The sequence below is a fragment of the Phoxinus phoxinus genome (genome assembly GCF_949152265.1).
Source record: "Phoxinus phoxinus genome assembly, chromosome: 3".
Lineage (NCBI taxonomy): Eukaryota > Metazoa > Chordata > Actinopteri > Cypriniformes > Leuciscidae > Phoxinus > Phoxinus phoxinus.
Window position 1 is genome coordinate 16,227,511 of NC_136878.1, and position 24,337 is coordinate 16,251,847.

Here is a 24,337-nt window from a genome sequence, read left to right on the forward strand (position 1 = left end):
GACGAGCCATTATTTTAAAATCGAAATTTCTCTGGATTTACAAATACTTGGGAACTTTTGGGATAATGTAGGCTACACAACTGCATGACACATATATATATATATATATATATATATATATATATATATATATACTGTGCAAGTGGTTTTTGAATATTTTATTAGAAAAATCTTACATATTGTTCTTTTAATGCTTTATAGTCAACACTATAAATACAAGGTGTATCTAAATCTGACTGATTACTTATATCATTGTTATATATCATCATATCGAAATTAAAGTGATGAGGACATCAATTGATATCCTGGTTGTTTCAATATATTTGGTAGAACTTTTAAAGTTATCTGGAACTGTTAGCTTTTACCGTCAGGCAGACCATAGTTCTGTGGTGTAAACTGAATCTATTAAAAAAACTCCTTTGTGCTCCTATTTTTTAAATCTATCTATACATCCACGTTTCGCTGCCTGGAGTCCTGCGAATTTCAGCGTACTTTCCAGAAATGTCTTCAGTTTATTGCTGTTGTTGACTGCCACAACAACAGCAATAAACTGAAGAGATTTCTGGAAAGTACGTTTAAGCTTAACCATGCGCTCATTGCAAGTATTAGTAATGTTCAAAAAGTTTCTGTTTAATTAATTTAGTCACTCTTTTTAAACCTGTTTTATCAATGTGATCCTATGAGACCAGAACAGGACAGCATCAAAATGTATGTTAGAATCCATAATGGCGGCATTCATTGTTTGCAGAAAAAGTTGGATAGGTGTGTTCGACTTGAAGCGACTGTATAATGTATTGTGACTACATTTTTGTAGTAATTTAAAAAGGAAGGAATAGATGAACTCGCCTCTATTGTAAGTGCCTAACTGTAACTCTCATTTTTGCATTTTATATAAAAAAAGGAGGAACAAGGAAATTAATTTTTTGTAGTAATCAACATTATGCCACAAGTGCTGTCAATTGGTCTTACCTTGACCTCTGAACTTATCTAAATTTCTCTAAACAAGTGTTTAACCAGAAGAATACAATACAATGTCTAGAAGTGTTTACTTTTGAATGCTCTTTTTTTTTAACAGTAAGCACACAGGAATGTTTATTAAATTAGCCTTGAACACTGGCACAGAGTGCTACAAGCTGTCCTTGCCCTTTACAACCCTCAGCATCACCAGTGGTGGCACACAAGAGCTTGCAGCTGCGTGAGTGACCTCAATTTCACAAGGGCCTGATTCTGCTACACTACTGGTGCACACTTGGAATGGTATCAGAGGAAGAAAAATCACATCTCCTCACATCATTTCCTTGGGCGTATTCATTCACCCTTACCATTTATCAAACTTTAAAAATGACTATGTACAGTGACTGACAGTCCAGCAGAATCAACCATGCATTGATAAGACATCTTACATTTAAATTGAAAACGGAATTTATTTCACTTCAGGTTTCAGGTTGAGGCTGCCTACATGTGCTTATCTTAGACTATAGCTTCTCTTATCCTGGCCTTGGGCGTTGGAAAGGAAATGGCAAAATTGGTCTTGAAGTGCCCGAAACCATTTCAAGCATCACCAAGAATGAGGTCTTGACACCTGTGGGTACATCGAATATGACATCACTGTGAATGAGGTTATAGCATTCACCAGTTTTTATGCTTTAAATAAATGAAGTGTTTTATTAATGGTTCTTGACTTTTCCACAGGTGTATTCACATAAGGCATTTGCAATATTTTCGGGGAAACATATTGGTCAATTATATTGAGAATTTTCCATTCAGTGGAAAGCAAATCGTCTCGGTTACTAATGTAACCCTCGTTCCCTGAAGGAGGGAATGGGAGACATAACGTCGACGTGACAACGTAATTGGGATAACTTCAGGGAGCCCTATCATCTTTGAGTGTCTACAGATTGAGCCAATGAACGTTGGCGTGCGTGAAACAGGAAGCGGGTGCACCCACTCATTGTTTTTCACTGAGTAGCCGAGATCGTGACTGCTGTTACAGCGATGGTCAGCAACGGTGGCGACAGGACGTTACGTCTCCCGTTCTCTCCTTCAGGGACCGAGGGTTACATTAGTAACCGAGACGTTCCCTATCAGTCACTCACGTTCGGCGTAACATCGACGTGATGACGTAATTGGGATCCTATGGGAAAACGTCACGGTTGCTGCCACATCCAGCGCCCTACGCAAGACTCTCAGACCCGCAACTGGCTGGGGCAGAGGGCCTACGTAGAAGGAGTTTAAACTGCTGTTCCGTTATACCACACACAGTGGAACTCTTCGGATAACACTGGGAAAGCGTGCCTTTCCAGGGGAGAGGTAACATGTGGAGGATTCACATATGGACTGGCCGGTTGGGGAATGTCACTGGGGTGGCTCCAGCCTGAGAAGGGGGAGGCTACACCGGACAGTGATGGTGGAAAGACACGGGAGAGACACAGGCTCACCGCAGGGAGCTGTTCGGGGAAGAATACACATAAGGGATCGTTGCAGGGATCGTCACATATGGAACCCAGTCTAGCACAATTTACACAAGCATACGAGCACTAGGCCTGGCGTCAGACGCTCCGCAACGTCTGACTGCTGAAGGGGTGCGGAGGTACTTAACAGGGTATGCCTTAGTGGGGAACTCGACTAGAGCAGAAAAGTGCACGTATCCGCTCCATGTGGAGGGGAGTGGCGCAGCAAGCCGACACAAGAGCGGGAACTTCGGTGTTAGCGGTGTTAAAATCTAGCGAACGTGTTAGGTGTCGCCCAGCCCGCAGTTCTACAGATGTCTGTCAGCGAGGCGCCGTGTGCCCGCGTCCTAGAAGAAGCGGCACTCCTAGTGGAGTGGGCTCTAAACCCGGGCAGGCAGGGTACGCCTTGGGCTTCATAAGCCAAGGCAATGGCATCCACTATCCAGTGGGCCATCCTCTGCTTGGAGACAGCCGTTCCCTTCTGCTGGCCTCCGTAACAGACGAAGAGCTGATCTGAGGCCCTGAGGCTTTGCGTTCTGTCCAAAGACGCTGAGCGCGAACGGCACAGAGAAAAGCCAGGGCTGGGTCTGCCTCCTCCGACGGCAGCACTTGCAGGTTCATCACCTGGTTCTGGAAGGGAGTGCTAGGAACCTTGGGCACGTATCCGGTCTCAGGATCACGTGAGAGTTAGCCGGGCCAAATTCTAGGCACGATTCGTCAATCGAAAATGCATGCAGGTCCCCTACCCTCTTGATGGAAGCCAATGCAACCAGGAGTACTGTTTTACAGGACAGAATTTTTAACTCCACTGACTGAAAAAGCTCAAAGGGTGGTCTCTGAAGTGCCGAAAGGACCAGAGACAAATCCCAAAAGGGTATAGAAGGCGGGCGAGGCGGTTTAGTCTCCTCGCCCCCCTCAGGAACCTGACGATCAGGTTGTGCTTTTCCTTACCCTCAACTGCATCGTAATGTGTGGCTATAGCGGCAACATGCACTTTAACAGTGGAGGTAGACAGGATTCGCTCCAAGGAAGGAAAGCACGGCTCTGATCGAGCAAGTTCGGGGGTTCTCCTCGTGAGAAGAACACCACTCAACGAACAGGTTCCACTTCAACACATAGAGGCGCCAGGTGAACTGAATCGTTTCAGAAACTGCTCTTTATTGAAATTGTGGGCGGAACAAAAACGAAAGGAAACAAAAGATTCTCCACCCAGCCCTACACAGGAGGAAGGAGTGGCGCGTTCACCATCTCCTGAAGAGCTGTCTGATCCACCTCTGGGTCGCCCGTCTCCGGGTCGTTTGCACCTTCGCTTGTCTCTTGGTTTGGCAGCGGCCTGGACGGATGATGCTGACTTCCTGCGGCAGAGAGATCTGCTGTGCACTCTCAGGGAACGCTGACCGAACCGACACATAATTCTTTTGCTGTAAAAACAGTAGTTTGTTTGAGCTGTAATCAGCCTGCGGCCACTCGCTGAACGCGCCGTCACACCAACACTGCAGTAGAGGGGAGAACGAAGAGATCTTCAACATACAGAGTCTTGTTGCTGGAGACAAACAGGAAGCTCGGCTCCGTAGTGAAAGACAAGGAGTGCGTGCGGCCGCTTCCCGTTTATACCCGCGCTGCTGGACGGGGGTGCGTGACGCGTTTCACGCACGCCAACATTCATTGGTTCGTTCTGTAGACACTCGAAGATGACAGGGCTCCCTGAAGTGATCCCAATTATGTCGTCACGTTGACGTTACATCGTCACGTTGACGTTATGTCGCCACGTTGACGTTACGTCGAACGTGAGCGACTGATGGGGAACCAATATGTTCTAGCAGATGTATGTAGTATAGAAACAACTTTGTGTAACATTCAGTTCAAAATGGCATAATTTGTTGAATGTGTCTTGAATCCTTTATTACTAAATCCTGCATTACATCCTGCCTTACAAAGCATGAAGGATAAAAATAGGATCAAATGCATTGCTGTTACAATTGTGACACACTGCATGTCCATCTTTAAGTAGAACATTTCTCTAGTGGACTGATAGCCCATTAGTTCCCCCATCTCTCTTTGTGTTTGTGTAGGGGGATTGGAGTTGCCTAAGGAAGAAGCTGTGACATTACTGTAGGTGACCTTGGTTCCCCGTCAGCCACAGCCGTATGGAAACTGGTACGAGTGTGTGCGTGCATGTGTGAAAACGTGTGTGTGCTCAGGCATAGAGCTGTGCAGTGGCTGTGAAGCAGAACATTAGCTTAACTTTTGAGGTGCATTTGCCTAAAGCCTGAATGAAGGTGTAAACCTGGTTTTCTTTATTTTTCCTGTCTTATGGAGAAAGCTGCAACCTGTGTGGCTGACTGTGTCATAACATAAATACTTTTAAAACTGTCATAAATGCCACAGAGCTCAGCATCAATATTGTCAGTAAGAAAAACCTCTATTTTTAGTACAGTATATATGTAAGATAAAACAGGAAATTAAACTCATCCTAATCAACCTATTATACCACAGTATATCAAATACTGGCAATTATTGTCCCTTAATTCTGTTTTACTCCTTTACCAGAAAATATGATCTAAAATAAACCATGTAATAATAATTGACATAAAAAAAATAATATATATATATAATTGTTTTATTTAGTATATTATTGTCATTAATCATGCTTTTCCAGAAAATATTTAGATTGAATTAGAATTTAAATTTAATGAATGAATAAATGAATGAGTGAGTGAGTGAGTGAGTGAGTGAGTGAGTGAGTGAGTGAGTGAGTGAGTGAGTGAGTGAGTGAGTGAGTGAGCCAGCCAGCCAGCCAGCCAGCCAATAAATAACCAAATGAAAAGTGCAAGAGACAGGGTCATGGGTGTCATCTGTGCAGGACCCCAGGCTGGGCTTAAGGCTATATGTCCTGACAAATCACATTTATATAGCAAAGCTGTATCTACTTCAGTACATTTAATGAATATTTATTTTAGCCTAAGTTATGAGCCACATTATATCACATTCTCTATTTTCAGAGGGCATTGCCATTAAATTTTAAAATAGTTTTTAATTGTTTCAACCATTTAGGCCTCCTCACACCGCACCACTGTTTCAATCTGCCATGGCTGCTTTGATTGCCTTTGTGATTTATTATGCTGGTATGAAATGGCAATTGAACAGAGAAAGTCACACAGTAACCATGCAGCAGCTTCTACTTTTGAATTCTAGATGCCTATTTACCCAGAATTCCTGAAGAGAATGTTAATGAGCTGTTGGGAATTTGAATGTAGCCAGCTACAAGACTAAGAATCGAATGAAAAGGGAAGAATATCCACAGGAGATTTTTTTCTCTCCAGGCATTCACCGGAATCTTAGAATAGTCTGTGAGAATGATAAGTAGGTTCTTTTTTTTTTAATGTAATAAGGGAGTCTATTATATGATTAGGGTGATATAATAAGAACTTGTATTATTATATTTAACATGATGGATTTGTATCACAATTAAAGTATTCTGGTGTACACTGAAAATGAACAAACCAAAATCTTTTAAAATCAATGCAAGACCGTTCGCAAAGACCCGCCGCCCCCCTTAGTTACTGTCGCTATGCCCGACAAGCTACGCCGCTCTCATGCCACAACATGTTTTCACGCAGAGAGGAGACTGACAACACGCTGACAGACAGGACATAGCCTACCAGGTTACTTTTCGGTTACTTTTGATATTAAACGTATTAAACAAAGTCTCACCTTTCAAATTTGGTAATTTTTTTTAAAGAAATTTAAACAATAAATACTGTTTTGTGGCTCTTTAATGTGTCAGTCAGATCGCTGTAGAGCACCAGTTAAAGCTGCTCATGAACCGATCATCTCTTCCTTCTAGTTAATTTATAGCATCAAATAAACATGAATGAACAAGAAGGAATGTTGTTTTAACCGCAGAAAGGCGTCAGTAGCCCACACTCCATTTTTCAAGTTCAAATTCTCCCATGTTAATCTACAAACTCTCCTGACTGCTTTGACCGACAAAATGGGGGATGGCGAAGTATGATTGGTCAGATCACCTGTCAATCAAGCTCCCTGCGAAGGGTCAATTGAGCCCTTTTCATTTTTGGAAAGCTCTTTTTTTATGTTTTAAGATATGCAGCTCAAATTCTTGTTAGTAGGTCAAACAAGTCATTGCTGGTGTATTGATAAATCAGCTGAAGTTAAAGGGATAATTCACCCAAAAATGAAAAAATTACGGAGGCTTAATTGTCCAAACGCTGTGAGTATTGAACTCCCATCGGATGCTGTAAGAGCTCTCCCGGGCGTTTCCTATCACATTCACCATGTTCCTCTACCAGTACAGGGCACAATCGCCCTACACAATAAGCTGCTCCCATCAGAGGCTGTGGGCCCTCCCGGTTGAGCATTTCGAGCCCATTCATCGGCCAGTAGGGCCCACTCTCACAAAGCCGTGAGCTGCTCCTGTCGGAGACTGTAGACCTCCTGGTCAAACGGCCAGACTCCTTTCCGAAACGCCAGCCTGCCAATTTAAGGCCCTCAGTTTTGGGGAGTCTTTTAGTCAATCCGTCTGGCAGCTGTCCTTTGCTCATTTACTTTTTTGGGGAGTACTCTGGGTTCTGGCTAAATTCCGAGATCGGAGACCTCCCATCAGACAGCAAGCCAAATACGCATAACCTTTACTCTATCTGATTATATGTAAGTGTGAACTCGTGAAAATTGTGTGTGAATAATCAAACATAATAATTGTGAATAATCAATCATAGATGATAGAAAATATGTAAATGATTCAATAAATCAATAACATGTAAAATATAATCATGCAACACAAGGAATCGAATGATTCATGTTTAAATGAATACAGCTCTCAATGAAACCATGCAGAAAAGATTCATAAGATTCATAAAAAGGATAAATTAGGAAATAGAATAAAATGTAATACATTTGAATACAAATCATTTAGAATACACGTAAATCAAGTAAAATACATTTCAGGGAGTTCTTTATCAGTCTCTGAGACTCAGACTACAGCAACAACAGCTGGTCATTCAGTTGCAAATGGCGTTGTGGTCTTAATCTGTCCACAAATGAATCCATAAGATGTTTGTCTCTTTTCCATTAAAATCTATTCCTTTTTAAAAATCCTCAAGACGTTTGTCTCTTTCATTCAAATACATCCCTTTTTCAGTGGTCACGCCATTTATTCAAACAGAAGCATGAGTGCCAAAACGCCAATCAAGAAATAAAGTCCAAATATATCAGGCGCATAAATAAAAAAACTGGCACACTACAGGGAGGAAAAATTCTATACATTTTATTTAAAAACCTCTAATCATTTAGTGTCACACTTTTGCCTACATTATACACCTCACAAATTTGGAGCATGGCCTCTCAAGTGGGGTTGTGAATCTTGAGCGAATGCTCACACATTTTCAGAGCATGACAGCTCATAAAAAAACTGGCCTGAATGTCTGAAATGGCTTGTTACCTGAAAATGAGATTTGATGCTGAGTGACTCTACAGTCACAGGAAGTGAGTGGAACGGTTTTAAGTGTTTATTTAAACCCAATGATAAACACAGTCTTTTAGGCATTTATGCTTTAATAAACAATGTAGACAAGAAGCGCTAATGACAGAATATCGTTCATTGAGATAATTATGTCAGTAATGAGCTGATGTCATAACATAAGCAATGATGAGCAGAATGAACAAAACCAATCGGGCATGTTATAAATGTGGAGGGGTCACAATATGAATCTTTGTCTTTTATTTAAAAATAATTTTTATTTGATGTGTAGTGTACAGATGTGTGGCAATCTATCTTATGAATGGTTCTGTAGAAAAGAGAATATTTGCTGTTTTGCAAAGGATCTCTAAGTCGAGTTTAGCCTAAGGCCACATTCTATTTAGTGTCATCCTGATGAACTGCTCCCCACACAGCCTGGCATCACTTCAAATCATAATCAAAATTCACTCTAAGGTCAATGGATTTTTCAGAGTAAAAACACGTGATATGTTTTCTTTAGGACCTTTTCAAGGTAAACACTTGCACATGAAAATGCAGTAAACTTCGAAAGCCCCAAGAGGAAATGCATTTTTAGTTTAGCCTGCTGTCAGATATGAAAAGGACTTCATTTATAGACCTGCACTGTAAAAAATCATGTTAAATTAATAAAGCAAACAACAACAATCAAAACACCTTGCAGCGGTGGTTCTCAGAAATTCACATTCACATTAAAATACTGTGATAATATATCACATTTTGCTAGTAAATGGATCACAAAAAAAATATATAGATAGATAGATAGATAGATAGATAGATAGATAGATAGATAGACATATTGAATAGATTTGAATTATCTGTCTGCATCTTTTTACTGTTTTAGGGAAGTATGTGATTTCAAATGCAGTCTTAGTGTATGTTAAGGTCACTGAGCTTTGGCATTTTTCATACGTTGAATTTTTTTTTGTGCACTTATACTTCCTGTTATGTACATGTGCCAGATGACCAAGACCGCAATTATGGGTATTAGGAAAATCATGTAATCTCATGTGTGTGACAGGTTGTCCCCCCCTTGTCAGTAAACACATCATCAGAGAAGAAATGTTGCAAGAGGGAAGGGAAGTTACATTGATAAGAGATTATGAGGATATTTATAATATTTGCAATATTCTCAATTTTGATTTCACTGTGACTTTAACCATTAACTAAATAACATAAAATGTAACAAAACACGCAAAACTATTTCAAGGAACACCATATAACTTTTGGCCCTATAGCGGATAAAAAAAAAAACATTTTGCAGAAGAACATTGTTTTGGTTGTGCTTCGTCATGACTATGATATGGTTCTTTCTCATAACTAAAAAAAGAGAGAGATCCTACTGCTCAAAAAACATTCACTACTAGGCTTAAGAGATATAACTAGTTTAGATGGAAAGGATCTGACTAGCTGAAGTTTACCATTAAATTCCAGCACAGCATAACCAAACGACCCTTCACAATCACAATGCTTTACAATCAACTCTGTTAGAGAACAACGTGGGAATTTATCAATAAAATACCTTAAACACCTTTATAAAAGTAATAAAAACTTAATCTCCACGTCGTCTTTACAACATTTTAAATCCCTCAGTTCTCTCACCATCTCCGAGAAGCCAAGCCAATGTTGATTCTAGTTTTATTATGAGCTCTGACTGTTGTGTCCTCTTTTTGCTAGCAGACTCTCCTCTGCATTTTCTCTCTCTCAAGACTTAGCATGCTTCATGTCAATCTTTCTCACTTTTGTGACAAAAATCCATGCCACCCCTACACCATACAGGTGTAAGAGTAGCTGAAGCAACATTTCTTTTTATGGAAATGACCAGATGGACATGGCTGAATGCAATTTCCCCTGAAAACCATTGATCTAAAGTATAAATGCTTTTAATAGTCTTACCTTATGAATCAGGGTAAGACAAAACACGTTTTGATGGAAGGATTGATGATGTATTGACTCATTATTTACATTTTGTTCAAAAATAAATACATAGTGTAGGCTACCTTTCAATATCTAGGCTATTTAAAAGATAATCAATCAGATAAGATAGTTAAGTATACATCTTGAGGAAGTCATGTTTTTCCACTCTAAAATAATTTTACTTCATAATAAAGAATTTAAAAATACTCCATTGCCTGGTTGAATCCTGACTTAATCTATCTAATTCAGCTTTATTTTCTCTCGGATCTTTCTTATTCGCGCACTGTTGTCTTATTATCTATCCCAGCTTGTAGCCTACTGCAGAAAAAAACTACTCCAGCAACCCAGCCAATAGAGGACGGTGGGGCGGAGAACGCTCTGCAATTGAACTAAAGGACCGCAGGCATCTGTACACGAGCATCCTCTATTCTACACACGCGCCCACATCACACAGTCAATGGATTACACCTTCTCTCTCCAAGTGCAACACCATCTGACCGTGTACCCGACGCACTTTTGCGAGGACTATAGCTTGGAGTTACAGGTAGGCTATGTAAAAAAAAAAAAAAAATGAAGTCAAAGTCGCGGTGATGAGCGCGGATCCAAACGAACCATGCTCTCGACACTCTTGGAGATACTTGTCAAACACATGAGCAACATTGCCGACCAGATATCTCGTACTCTAAAATGTGTTATACTTTTTCAGATTTCATGACGCTGTTGAACGCTAAACGCCAGTTTTAGCGCGAGCTCGATGAATGTGCCGCGTGCTGTGATGTTTACATGCTAAGGGACGTAGGAACTGTTGTAGATGCACTTCATAGTATCGTGATTGTGAGAGATTTTACCAGTATCATTTTCGTATGATCTTTGTTGCAACAAGAAGCAAGGATGACCCTGAAAAAAACACATTGGTGGCACGAGGCACTGTTGACATTGCTCTTGGTTTCGTCAATCTCACAGCTGTTTCATTTACTGCAAATGATCAATTATATATCATCGTACAGTCCCGGGAACCCTGTTGATGCAGACAGTGTCAATTTTCAGTCAAGTGCGCTTTGATCCTCGTTTTCACCTGTTGTGATCTGGCTGTTTGATTGTTGTAGCGTCAACCCTTGAATATCAGGATTTAGTGTGCCCTGGGCAATTGTAGGATTATTACCTGTCCTATATCTTGTTAACTGGGAGACCAATTGATTTTGACTTATAATATAAAACGTACAGCTTTACTATGTAGCCTAATAGGGATCAAATGACAACAATTATTTAAAAGTAGTTATTTTTCAGAATCCTTGTTGGCTGAATGATCTTGCTTAAGCAGTGTGCAGTGTACAGTAGACAAACACATTCAGTGTACAGAAGGGCTGGAGCCAAATGTTTCATAAACTTTTACATTTTTTGCAGCCTTTGTACGTTTTGTGATCTTTTCATAAAAGCATTATGCCCAAATAAGTAGTCATATTTATTTAATTAAATGCATGCACTTTATCATCATTGATGACTTTTGACACTGTTATTTTACTGTTTATTGTGAAGCTGTTTTGAAATAATCTGTATTTTATAAAGCACTATATTAATAAATCTGACTTGTTTGCATTTATTTAGTTATTGTTCTAATATAACACATGCAGACATTTTTATTCTAAGTAAATTACATTTAAGTATTAAACTATTCTATATTTTATTTTTAGCCTTTGAAAGCGAGTCTGTCCCTTTAAAGTTTCTCCTCCAGGTGCTACTTAGATCATCTTTTTTTGGAACAATGGTAGCATAACATTTTCTCTTTCATATTCCTTGGAGTGCAAATATGTGACACAAAAGCAGATGTCTTTTCGTAATAAGTAGCTTCCCTCTTCTTTAACTTGGATGTGTATTTTGTCGGCCCAAGATTTCAGTTGATATTTGCTGTAGTCAGTCAATTAAAGAGCCAGATCTTATTCCTCTATTTTATATTAAAGTATAGTATTGGGGTTAAAGATGAAGAATACATGATGATAAGTGACACATTAATTTTCAGTCTTAGTCATTCATTGCGGTACTGTCTAACAAGCTTAGCTAATAAGCAGTTGTTAGGAGAGAGTAGAGTGAGAGTAAGATGTGAATTATTGATGTTTTCTTGACACTGTTTTTCCTGTGCAGAGAAAATAGGCTCATCTTTAATTTCTGTTAATATGGCGTGTTTACGAATTAACATTCTCTGCCTTCAAGCTAGCCAGTGGAAACAGTACAAAGAGAGAGGGATACCAGATATAACAGCATCACTTTTATTGCGTCCATGCATTATAGATGCGTCATATTCCGAACCGTTCCACTGTAGTGTGCTTTTCAGCGATAAGGGAGTAGAACAACTTCAAAGTTTGCTCATTTGACCATTATTTCCTGTCAGGATTCACACGTGTGCCTCCCTGCCTCATGCCATGTTTTTCAAATTAAGCCTTTTTTTTTTTCTCAGTATTCGAGGAAATTAAATTGCACAGCTGGGTGGGAGGTTGGTTTAAATTGTCAGAAAATGTTCATCCCTTGCACCACAAGGTGGCTCTGTTAGTGTAGAGTCACCTATGCTCAGAATGACCTCTGGTTGGATCCTTCTTTCTTTCTTTTATTTATCACTGACTCCTGTGCAAAGCCTGCCTAACCCTACAGATGCATTTTTTTATTGAGGTTCATTTTTGTGGACTGTCCCTACCCACAGTAATGGGCCGCTTTATACTTCAGAGTTTGTTTACCGAGTAATAAAAATTGCAATAATTAAGATTTAAAAAGAGCGTTGTTCAGATCACAATGTATATCTTAGCAAATCTCTTTTATAATAATAAGAGCAGTTTTGTGGCACACTTTTAACAAAGTTTTTTTCTATAAAAAAAAACAAAAAAAAAACAAGAGCATCATAATTTGCCTCCCAGGACTTCTGAGCCAGAAGTGACAGCCCATTGCCTTTCCAATACTGTTTTTCCACTGGGAGGGACAAAGCCCACACTTATGGAGAAGCTTTTGTTGAGGAAAATGCCTTCCCAAAGCCCAGGGATATGATATGATATTATCTTTCGCCATCTATCTCCATTTCTGCTCACAGGAATTAAGTAGCAGAGCTGAGGTTTAGACTCTCAGCAGTATTTACAGCAAGACTTACAGCAATACTAACTATGCTCAATGCACCATATGCTGATAAAAACCTGCTAAAGTGCCAGACGTGTTCTTATTTACTGAAAATATGGTGTTATGTAGTCATTTATTTTGTAAAATGGGTAGGAAAAAACGTAGTTGTCTCAACATACTGCTCATTGTCTTATATTGTTTATCGACAGGAAGGGTTATTAGGTTTGAAGGAGTGAGGAAGGTTGGGTATTTGTGTCCTTTATTTGAACCCAAGTCCGTGGGGTCCTAGTGTGATGAAGAAAATTAGTGTTCTCATTTAATCTAATTTATAATACATATTCCACAGAAAAGCCTTAGTGTGACTGAGTAAGGCATGTTTGTCGTGTGGCTTCACACTGAGCGTGTGTATTCTTAGCTGGCTTTGAAAGCACCCTGCAGATATTAAAGGTGCAAAAAGGTAGCTCCAAATTAAATGGCACAGTCCATAACCGGTGGCGGTGTTCAAGGTCGTTTTTTTGTCCTTAATACCCAGTGAATGCATTGTCGGTTGAGAACCTTTTTTTTTATTAGCTTCTAGGACAGGACATGGTAATACAAAGATTGCATGAAATGAAAAAAGACATTGTAAATACAATAGTCTGAAACAAACTATCAAAACAATCAAACAAAAAAGTTTGAGAGAAGGGCGAAGAGAATTCGAGAAAAAAGGGCGAAAAAGGAGAGAGAGAAAAATAAATAAATAAATAACTGAAATAAAGAAAGAAAGGGGGAGGGTTCGGTTGATAAACGCCCCAAGGTAATGCAGGTTGGCCTGTCCACCATTCGGGGGCATTAGAGTGGAACAGAAGAGCATTATAAACTGCTTTCCATTTAACAAATAAGTAATGCAAAACAAGATTTGTGTAGAATTATAAAAAGGCACATTTTACCCTGTTATTTTCTCTGGCTTTGGGCTATCGGCTGATTCATAGCTCAGGTGTGAGAGAGTTATGCTCTTCCACCTCACTTACATTACAGCATTGGAATGATGTTTTCATATTATGTAGTGGAAACTGGATGAAGATTCAGGTCACACTGTTAAACGATAATACAATGTATTGAAAAAAATGTATGATAGTGTCTGTTTGTTATGCCTCTGTAATTATGCGTGTATCCTAAACACAATATATCATCATGGTTTTCATGAAAAAATATAAACATTTGGCTTTTCCATCACAGAAATAAATTACATTTTTAAAATGTATATAGACTAGTTAGAGTCCCCCTGTAGTCAATTTTATCCCTTAAATCTCATCTTTAATCCCCAAATTTACATATTTAAAAGTTTTTTCATGTGAAAAAAAAATATTTATGCCTTAAAATAGTTGGAATGCAACTCTACACCCTGGCTTCATTTAGTTTAAAAGGGACCATGAATATGCTAATTAGCACCGCCTTCAGCCCACTCACGCCAGCTCACAGATTCACTCTGCCAATTTTAGGTAAAAGCTGCACAATGGTATGGCTCTTTACAATGTCGGACTCATAACGGTAATTAATATGATTAGCCTTTTGCTTGACTTTATCAAACAGCTAATAATATGTTATGTTCCACAAGCTACAGTATGTTCCCTTTCGCCATCTCAGTCTGCCTTCTAACAATCATCAGAAAGGCTTTGAACAACCTGTATGTCAACATTTCAAATTGAATGTCAGTGGAGAAAGGCATATACAGTAGTTCATCATAATATTGTAATATACATCATACACTCGGTATATTGTTAAATCTACCCGGTTTCTCATATCAACAAAAAAATATACCGGGATAACCTGGCATCTCTCGAGACTCCCTTGCTTGCTAGTTTGCGGTTAATAATATGCTAAAGCACGCCGGCACGTTGACGTGATTGGTTACAAGGTAGTTTGTGACGTCAGAAACGCCAGCCATTTCAAACCGCGTTTGAAAACCGTGCGGGCCGACAAGGAAAAAATACTCAGCAATGGTGTTGACTTATGAAATTGCACTTGGTTTGACTTATAGCACATTAAAACACCACATAGACATATAAACAACATTACAAATTAGATTTTTACTACAGGGGGACTTTAAATTGTCATAATATTTCATAATACTGTTTTTTTTACTGTATTTTTTATCTCCTTGCATTCAATAATACCCTTTAAAATCAAAATGATATACAGTTGTGATCAGAATTATTGGCACCACTGGTAAATCTGATCAAAAATGGCTCTGAAAAGAAATCTGTATTGTTTATCATTTTGAACTTTCATTCAAAAAATTTGCAAAAATGTAACCTTTCATTGAAGTAAAAGAATTGAGGCGATGGGAAAATCACATTATGAAATAAATGGTTTTCTCCAAAACATGTTGGTCATAATTATTGGCACCCTTTTATTAAATACTTTTTGCAACCTTTTGCCAAGATAACAGCTCTGAGTTTTCTTCTATAATACCTGATGAGTTTGGAGAACACCTGACAAGAGATCAGAGACCATTCCTCCATGTTGGTGCTTCTACTCTTCAGTTCACCCCAGTCATTTTCAACAGGGTTCAGGTCAGTGGACTGGGATGGCAGTGGCAGAAGCTTCATTCTGTGCTCAGTGACACATTTGTGTGTTGATTTTGATGATTGTTTTGGATCATTGTCCTGATGGCAGATCCAACCACGGCCCATTATGTCAATTTTTGATTTTTTTTAAAATCTGTTGGTAAATCCATGATGCCATGTATCTGAACAAGATGTCCAGGACCTCCAGCAAAAAAATTGGCCGACATCATTAAATATCCATCAGTATATTTAACCGTGGATACTTTTTTATCCCTGTTTGCACCAAACCCATCTGGTGTGTTTGCTGCCAAAAAGCTATTTTTTTAGTTTCATCTGACCATAGAATCCCGATCCTGTCGTGTCTGACAACTGAATATGCTGGAGTTTGTTTTTGGATGAGCAGGGAGGATTTTTCTTGAAACCCTCCCAAATGTGGTGAGTAGAGTGTGATGTGGTGTGTAGTAGAGTAGATGTGGTGATTTAAAAAAAAAAAGAAGATTTTTTTTATAAGGCTTTCTGACCCCAAGACTCAGGTAATCTCTGCAATTCTCTGTGATCCTTGGAGAGTCTTTGGCCACTTTGGGAACTCTCCTCCTTACTGTGCATTAGGACAATATAAACACATGTCCTCTTCCAGGCAGATTCATAACACCTTTAGTTGATTGGAACTTCTTAATTATTGCCCTGAAGGTGGAAAAGGGAATTTTAAATGATTTAGCTATTTTCTTACAGCCACTTTCTATTTTGTGAAGCTCAACAATCTTTTGATGCACATCAGAAGTATATTTTAGTCATTGTTATGGATAATTAATGGAATTTGGCCTTTTTGTTTCCTCATATGTATACTCTTGTGCAACAAGAAGTCATGGCTGAACAATTTCATGTTCCTAGTCACCCTGGTGTGCTAAAAAATATTAATGGGAATATACTTCAGAGATATTTTACTCGTAACAAATTCTTGGGATACCAATAATTGTGGCCAACGTGTTTTGGATAAAAACATTTCACAATGTGATTTTAAAAGTTCTTTAAATTATTTGACTCCAATGAAAGGTTTTTTTATTTTTTTATGTTACTTTGTTACTGTTACTTTGTGGAGAAGATGAGTATCCTTAACTGAACAGAGCTGCTCACACTACATGTTCTGTTAAACTAAAAGAGAAAAAGACATGATTGTTACAATTTATAATTTATGGGCAAGTTATAATTTTAATATAAAAATAAAATTATATCAAATGATATCCCGCCTTCACTCAATCACACCAGCTGAGCCACAGCTGTAGTAAATGCTACACAATGGCAAGTAGAAATATTTTGGTTTAATTCAGCCATATATTTTTGAACCAGAAAAAGGAACCAATTGACAATTTGTCAGTTTTGACTAGCAAAACAGCTGTTTTAGAGTTGCTTGCTGTAGTAATTTAACAAACAAAATCCTGCTTAAATTTACATGACTTAGGCCTAGAAATCATACTTTTAAAATGAATTTAATCCGCTCCTTTGGAAGGTCTTCTTGAGGTCCCCTGGTTGAGAACCACGTTCCGACCGTGTGATGCACTGATATTCAAATTCTGGCCAATACAATAAGCTATTAATTATTGTCTTTTTTAAACATGAGATCCAACAATAATTGGCAGACCCCCTGTAGTGTTGCCATGCGCCCCCTGAGGGTCACACACCTCCTGTCTCTCTGGTTTTGTTTCTTTTGCTCACAGGAGGCCCATCTGAATGTTGCACAACTTCCAATTAAAGTGTTAGAACGGGATAATGATGTTTGACCTTCAGCTAGCCACAGGGAAGAAGCAGTGAGCAATGTTTTTGCTCTGAGAAATGGACCGACATTGAAAAGGTATACGTTTGCAAAGGTGAAGAGGGAAATAAGTTGATAATTTCTCAAGATATTTCCTCCAAGTGTACTGGTAATTGTGCTTTGTGTTGTGCTAAATCTAGAAGGCATTAAAAATGTCAGAAATGTGATCGGTTCTGTTGTTAGTTGATTGCAAACAGGCCTAGCTCACCAACACAGTATTTAATTAGTTAGACGGTGAGTTATTGTATGGCCACATTATTACATAAAGCCATCTTAATTTAGGCCTACTCCATGATAATCACCCACCGTGACAAATTTATTATCTGCTGTCAGAAGCAGGTCGCTTTCCTTCATCATGCATCAATAAATTCTATCACATCTCCTTGCTCCTCTGCACATGACAGCAGATGTTTTCCACATCCCCTGGACACATAACACCACTGTCGTCTTTGGGATGGTGGAAAAAGCATTTTGTACTATATCCCCATAACAGCCCATGTCCGTGAAGCATCCAAAATTCATGAGTCTGGCAAAGAGAGAGATACTTTGTTCTTGTGCATCGAAACATCTGCTGTGTAAAAGAATCTCCTCTGTCGCTTTATTTGGAAAACCTTTGGGGGTCAGGAGTGGACCCGACCCACCCAGCATTTGGCGTGTGAAGCTGTTTCTGGAGTTGGTGAGAAGTCAAGCAGCATCGTTTTTCTCTCATTATTTATCCCGGCACATATTGTACACAGGTTCTGAATTATCCATAAGCACTCCAAGGGAAGTTTCAAAGCCCTGTCAGGGAGACTAAACAACTGTGTGAATACAACACAACATTAGAAAGATTAGCAGATGAGAACAGGCAGACGCTGAGCAGTTCAAGGCTCTCTTTTCTCTCTTTTACATTATTTATCTTATTTTCTTGAGACATCATCTTCTGTCACTCCTGTGTACACAGTATATGAGGAGCTGCTTGGGATCTGTTATTTTGTTTAGGGAAAAGGGAACAAATCTTGTTTCTTGCCCTGAAGTTTTGTTTGCATTTGGCTGCTTATAGACCTACTTAAGGGATTTTTTTTTAAACTTATCTTTTTGCAGCAAAGTCAGTGTCACCAAGTTCTAGGTTCATGAAACATGGTTTTGATATAATAATCTTTGTGATTTTATACTCTTTACCTTTTAAATCCAGCTTTATAGTGATATTATAATGGGTTTCTGCTGTCTGCTCTTGAAAATCTCATGATAAACTGGAGTTCAGTAACACTCCTGAGAGATGTACATCTTTTGTCTTTCCACTTTGCTTGTCCTTTGTCCCGATTTCCAAATGAACACATAGCCCATGCTTATAAAGTTAAATGTGTGTCCTTCATTCAATCTTCTTGAGTCGAGTTTAGATACAAATGACTAATAATTTTGTTTTAATTTTCAAAAATGCACACAAAAGTTCAAATATTTGGGGTCAGTATACGTAAAAATTATTATAATTTTTTTTAGTCAAATATTAAGCATCACAACTGTTTTCATTATGGATGATGATAAAAAAGTAAGGATTCTTAAGCACCAATTGATTTCTGTTGGATCATGTGACATTGAAGACTGGAGTAATGGCTGCTGAGAATTCAGCTTTGCCATCACAGGAAAAGGATATATTTAAAAAAGTAGGATTTTAAAGTGCCCCTATTATGCTATTATAAAGTTTCCTAATGTTATTTTGGAGTCTCCTACAACAGGTTTACATCAAAGGTAAAATAACAGTTTAATTTTCTCATAGTATACATTTGCACATCACCACATTTTCAATGACTCTCAAACGTCTTGTCAGATGAATCAATCGCTCTAAATCCCTCCTTTCCGTGAGCTACTCTGCTCAGCCAGATATCTCAGTCTGTTGTTATTGGTCTACCGCGTACCGGTGTGTTGAAAACAAAATTGCCCATTGCCATAAAAACGTCAGCTCTGGTTGTACCTTGAGGCTTCCTACACCATAAATTAAACACAGTATTTTATCATACACGATTTTACCACATCAATCCGAGCGTGTCCGATGATAAAAAAAACTGGAATAACTAGTTATTCAACCCGAACCTCCATCGCAAGGACAACTCGAGCAGGACATTTTTCACTACTCAGTTTGAGGTATGTTATGAGATGTTGCAACTGTAATTCCTCACCATCAGCATTAACAATTGCATGTCCATCAACAAACAGATTATTTTACTTGCACTTATTTATTCACCAAGTATTTTTCGAATGAATTGTGGTGAACATGTGTAAACTGTATCAATAACAGTGCATACATTAGCCAAGCTCTAGTGTGAATGACTGATGTAACATAAACGTTGCTAAAACAAATCTTGCTCCATGCTTAATCTTTCCTCAAAGTAGTGAGAACGACAGACAATCTGCATTAATAGACAGTTTTAAGTAATATTAATAGTGGCCCACAGCTGATTAGCAGAAGTATTTCAGTAAGACAGTAATAATGTGAGTTAACCAGTTAGCAGGAGACCTACACAATATAAAACTCAAAACATGGTACGGCTCGGCGCGGCACGGTTCGGTTCGGCTTGGCTCGCTTTGATTTTCCTCTGTGTGGTACGACTTGGCTTTTCCACTGCAGTTAGTACCGCTTCAAAGTGGGTGGGATTATAACTGATCATTATAGTTTATCCGCTCATCGGCAACAAACGAGAGGAACGTCTGCACTTCATCCACTGACCACGATTCAGCAATTTATTTTTTGGAATTTTTTTTCTTCTTTTTTTCTTCAAGCAAGTAGTTTAAAAACAGGTGCTACAGTGGTGGCTGTTACGGTCTATTTAAATCTAGAGGGTTTAGTGTTTCGTGTCGCGGAAATACAATGACGCTGGTAATGACGATTCTGTCTGACCAATCAGTGATCTGCAGTGTTTTCACGTCACATTTTAGTTTCAGTATGGTACGCTTCGAACCTCAATAGAGGTGGTACAATTTAAAGCGAGCCGTACCGTACAGTACCATGCAGTGGAAAAGCGCCATTAGAGCTATGCTACACACTACATGAAAGGTCATTTTAAAAAATCCATAATAGGGCCACTTTAAAGGGGGGGTAAAATACTTAGTTTCAGTCAATCTCATGTTAATCTTGAGTACCTATAGAGTAATACTGCGTCCTTCATATCTCCAAAAAGTCTTTAGTTTCATCATATTTATAAAATAAAAATACAGCTTTCCGATTCTATCCGGAAAAAGCCGAGGTCCTTGATTCTGGGCGTGGGCGGAGCTATAGAGTCAAGCGGGGATTTCCAGCACAAGAAATAAATCTGATATCGTTGTACTTACATGAATGGGGTGTTTTATCTCTGGGACCGCGCCAGGTTTTAATTGCAACCGGTTTGCAAATCCAGCGACGACCTGGGCCTTGTTAATAAAACATTCGTCACTGAAATGACCAGAACACAAAACCGCACTTGCCACACTCCTTTGCTGTCCCAGAAATACAAACTGCATCCACTGTTCCAGTAACACTGGGTTCTTTGGGAAGCTGAACAAGGTAAACTTTCCCTCACATCCCAAAACACACTTTTTTGGAGACATTCTTAACATCAACCAACAACCATTCCTATTTAGCGCTGCTGATGATGATTTCCGGTAGTAGCGCGTCGATGAGCGCGGTCTTTCTCTCCTCTGGTCGACTGTGCGTGAACGCGCTTTTCCGAGAGCAATGCTCATATAAGGAGTTCCACTCTGGTCTACGTCATTAGATCTACGATAGAAAAAAACCAGCCGAAACGTGTTGCAACCCGGAAGTATGATTTTCAGCACAGAAATTATCTGTTATTCGTTCAAAATAACTTTTCAAACTTTGGCCATTATTAGCATGAGAATCCATCTCTTTAACACTGTAAACAACTCTGAATACATGAAACACCATTGTACCCCCCCTTTAAGAAAACAACAGATATTTTACAATATTACTGATTTACTGTATTTTTTATCAAATAAATTCAGCCTTGGTAAGCATATTTATTTAATTTTTGTTTATTTATATAGGGACAGTACAAAAAAACATGATTCCAGTCAAAAACTGGAAAATATGTTTTGCACATTGAGAGTCAAAGTTCTTTCAAAATCTTACCGACCCCCTCCCAAACTTTTAGTGTATATCATTTATTTTAGTGAATCATTTAAATTATTAAAGGGTTAAAACCAATTGATAGTCTGCACAGTCAATTTTGACAAACAAAACAGCTGTTATGGAGTTGCTATAGTAATTTAATGAACGGCATCCTGTTCTAGACCCCCTCATGCATCAGTTCATTAAAATCCAGTAGAGCATATTAAGACTGACATGAAAAGCTTTTCACACTCACAATGTATGATTACAGCACAATCATTGTTAACTTCTTTATATCCTGTTCATTTAATTCTCTTTTTTTTCATTAAGAAATCTTAACACAAAACCATGAGAGTTGTTTCTCCATAACGACCTGCTGCCCAGGGCCGTGCACAGATATTTTGGGGGTCAGTTGCTCAAGTGAAAAAAAGGCAACAGATTCGTTCCGACAGGCTAATTCATTCATGAAAGAAGCAAGTGTCCGCTGACATTATAAATGTGTCATTGAATCATTGACTCACCCTATTCATTCAAAAACGGTGAATCATTCAAGAACGAAACCACTGTTGCTGGCCTGGGAGACGCAACATTTCTTCTTAGTTTGGAACTGTTTTTGTTGGCCAAATAGAGCAAAAAGAGTCCAAATTTAAATGTTGCGTCTAATAATTCTCAATTCATATTCTTTATTTAATAGTTGTATGAAATTAATATTACATTTCCAATCATGTTGATATTCGAGAAAATGGCCCTCTTGCTCATGTGATTTATAGCTTAACTTAAACACAAAATACAAGAACTCATACAAGGGCAAATCATATCCTGAATTTTTGGGAATTTTTATTAATTTTGGTAGCATTTCTGACCTTCCGCTGTCATCAAAGGCAGGACCGGAAGACGTGGATGTGCAGGGAGGGGCTTGTGCGGTCTCACAGAATTATTAAGAATAACTTGTCTGGCACACACTTAATTGAGAATTTATGCCACAGGCCAAGTTTAAACAAAAACTAAAATAATATATTTTTTAAAAGTCTTGCAAAAAGAGCACTTATCTAGTCAGAGGCCAAAAGGGCAGGTGCTTAAGCACCACTTGGGGTCTGTCTGTGCATGTGCTTGCTGCTGCCTATGGTAATTCATCTTATTAGTATAGAGGACACACAGACTCTCTCCCTGTGATTCCAGTTGCTTTTCTCTGTGCATTGGGATGTGTTGCTTCGGAATGCTAATGAGCTCAAGTAGGACATGAGGACATTACTCAGCAACCAGCACTGATGTGTGTGTGCACGCCTGTTTGTAGCACCAGCAGGGATTGGGAACGTACTGAATTGGTTAGCATGCTTTTTTGCTTGGTTGCATCCTTTTGAGCCTTTTGTAAATCACTTGAGAAAATAGCCAAATATGCATAAGTCATATCACATGAGGAAGAGTGCTGTTGTGCTGATTATTAATTTTTGAGCTTAGGGTTGAGGTCAAAGAAGCCAAAGTACCAAAGGGGTTAGGAGTTTGTGAGTGGAGCATCTGTGACTTCCTGATGTTTTAAAGAGCAAGTGAGTTCTGAAAAGTGAGTCTGCAGTGTCGGGACTTTCTCCAGCTGAAGTGACAGAGGAAGACCTTGAAGCAGCTGGTGTCCAGCGCAGTACCTCCCCCCACAGATTACAGCACACCTTTGACAGCCGGAACATTTGTCAGGGCCGCCCACTGCACTGCCCTCTCTGCACTTACTGCTGCATCCCACATGCATGCTCCTGACTGCGAGCACACACGCACAGTAATCAAAATCATATTTTGTCCTCTCAGTTTTAATGCAACTGGTCAGGGGTTTGGAATAGTTTGATTGCTCAATGATAAGATCTGTTCGCTTGGTTTGTCTAGTCTTTAGACGATGATTTGGTAAAATACCACATAAAACGCCATTTACAAATGCAGTTCTGCTGAAAAATTAATATATTTTTTTTGTTTTTTTTTAAAGAACATAATACTCTTGATAAATTAAATACGCCCTTGGTGAATAAAAGTGACAGTAAACATTTTTACACTGTTATATATATATATATATATATATATATATATATATAAAAAAGCAAAATGCACCACAACCGTTTTCAACAATAATAATAATGAGAAATGTTTCTTGAGCACCAAATCAGCATATTAGAATGATTTCTGATTATGTGACACTGAAGTAAATGTAGCTTTGCTATCACGGCAATTTATTTGACACTTTGAAATATATTAAAATAGAAGACAGTTGTTTTAAATTGTAATAATATTACTATTTTTATTGCATTTTTGATACAATAAAGGCAGCCTTGGTGAGCATAAGAGACTTTTCAAAAACACCTTTCAAAAAACAATCTTACGGAGTGTAAAAATCTACCTTATATACCTATTATCTATTATATACCAGGCGAGAAGTTCGAGTTGTTATTTTTATTTGTGTAGTGCTTTACGCTTGTTTTTCTGTAATCCATTTGACAGCAGCAGAGGCAAAGAAAGTTTTTGATTGAAGATTATGGAAAAACTTTTGAAAAACATGCACTGATGAATCATGCAAAATAAAGCCTGAGACTATAAGTAAGGAAATAGGGTACATTTGTATTATGTCTCTTAATCACATTCACATGGCAATAATGAAAACTTCCGCTGTTTAAATGAGGGAGAAAACTCCTCAACTCTGTGTGCCCTATCTCTCTCACTATAAGCAGGCCTCAGACTGATTAATAATGCAATTGTTTCTTAGATGTGTTTGTGTGTATGTGTTCGTCAGAGCAATGGTGCTTGGGCTCCAGTGATAGCATTTTGCCTATTTTGTTCTGCTGAATTTATGCAGTTTCCTCAGAGTGGGAGAGTGAGCTCTTCTCCCCACACCCTCTTTCTCTTTCTTCTCCTTTTATTCTCTCTGTCCCTTCCTCCCCTATTCTGCAG

The 24,337-nt window shown here is 38.7% G+C and overlaps 1 protein-coding gene across 2 annotated transcripts in view; it reads left to right on the top strand.

Annotated features, from left to right (window-relative positions):
• The first annotated feature begins 10,214 nt into the window (after positions 1 to 10,214).
• The window catches only part of zmat4a (zinc finger, matrin-type 4a), an 89,115-nt gene continuing 74,992 nt past the window's right edge, over positions 10,215 to 24,337 (top strand). Inside the window, exon 1 of one of the 2 annotated variants that reach the window (XM_079605706.1) lies at positions 10,215 to 10,423. In XM_079605706.1, coding sequence (XP_079461832.1) covers positions 10,337 to 10,423 — 87 coding nt within the window. In that variant the 5' untranslated portion in view covers positions 10,215 to 10,336. The remainder of the gene's footprint in view (positions 10,424 to 24,337) is intronic. The other variant, XM_079605705.1, reaches the window with a different exon arrangement.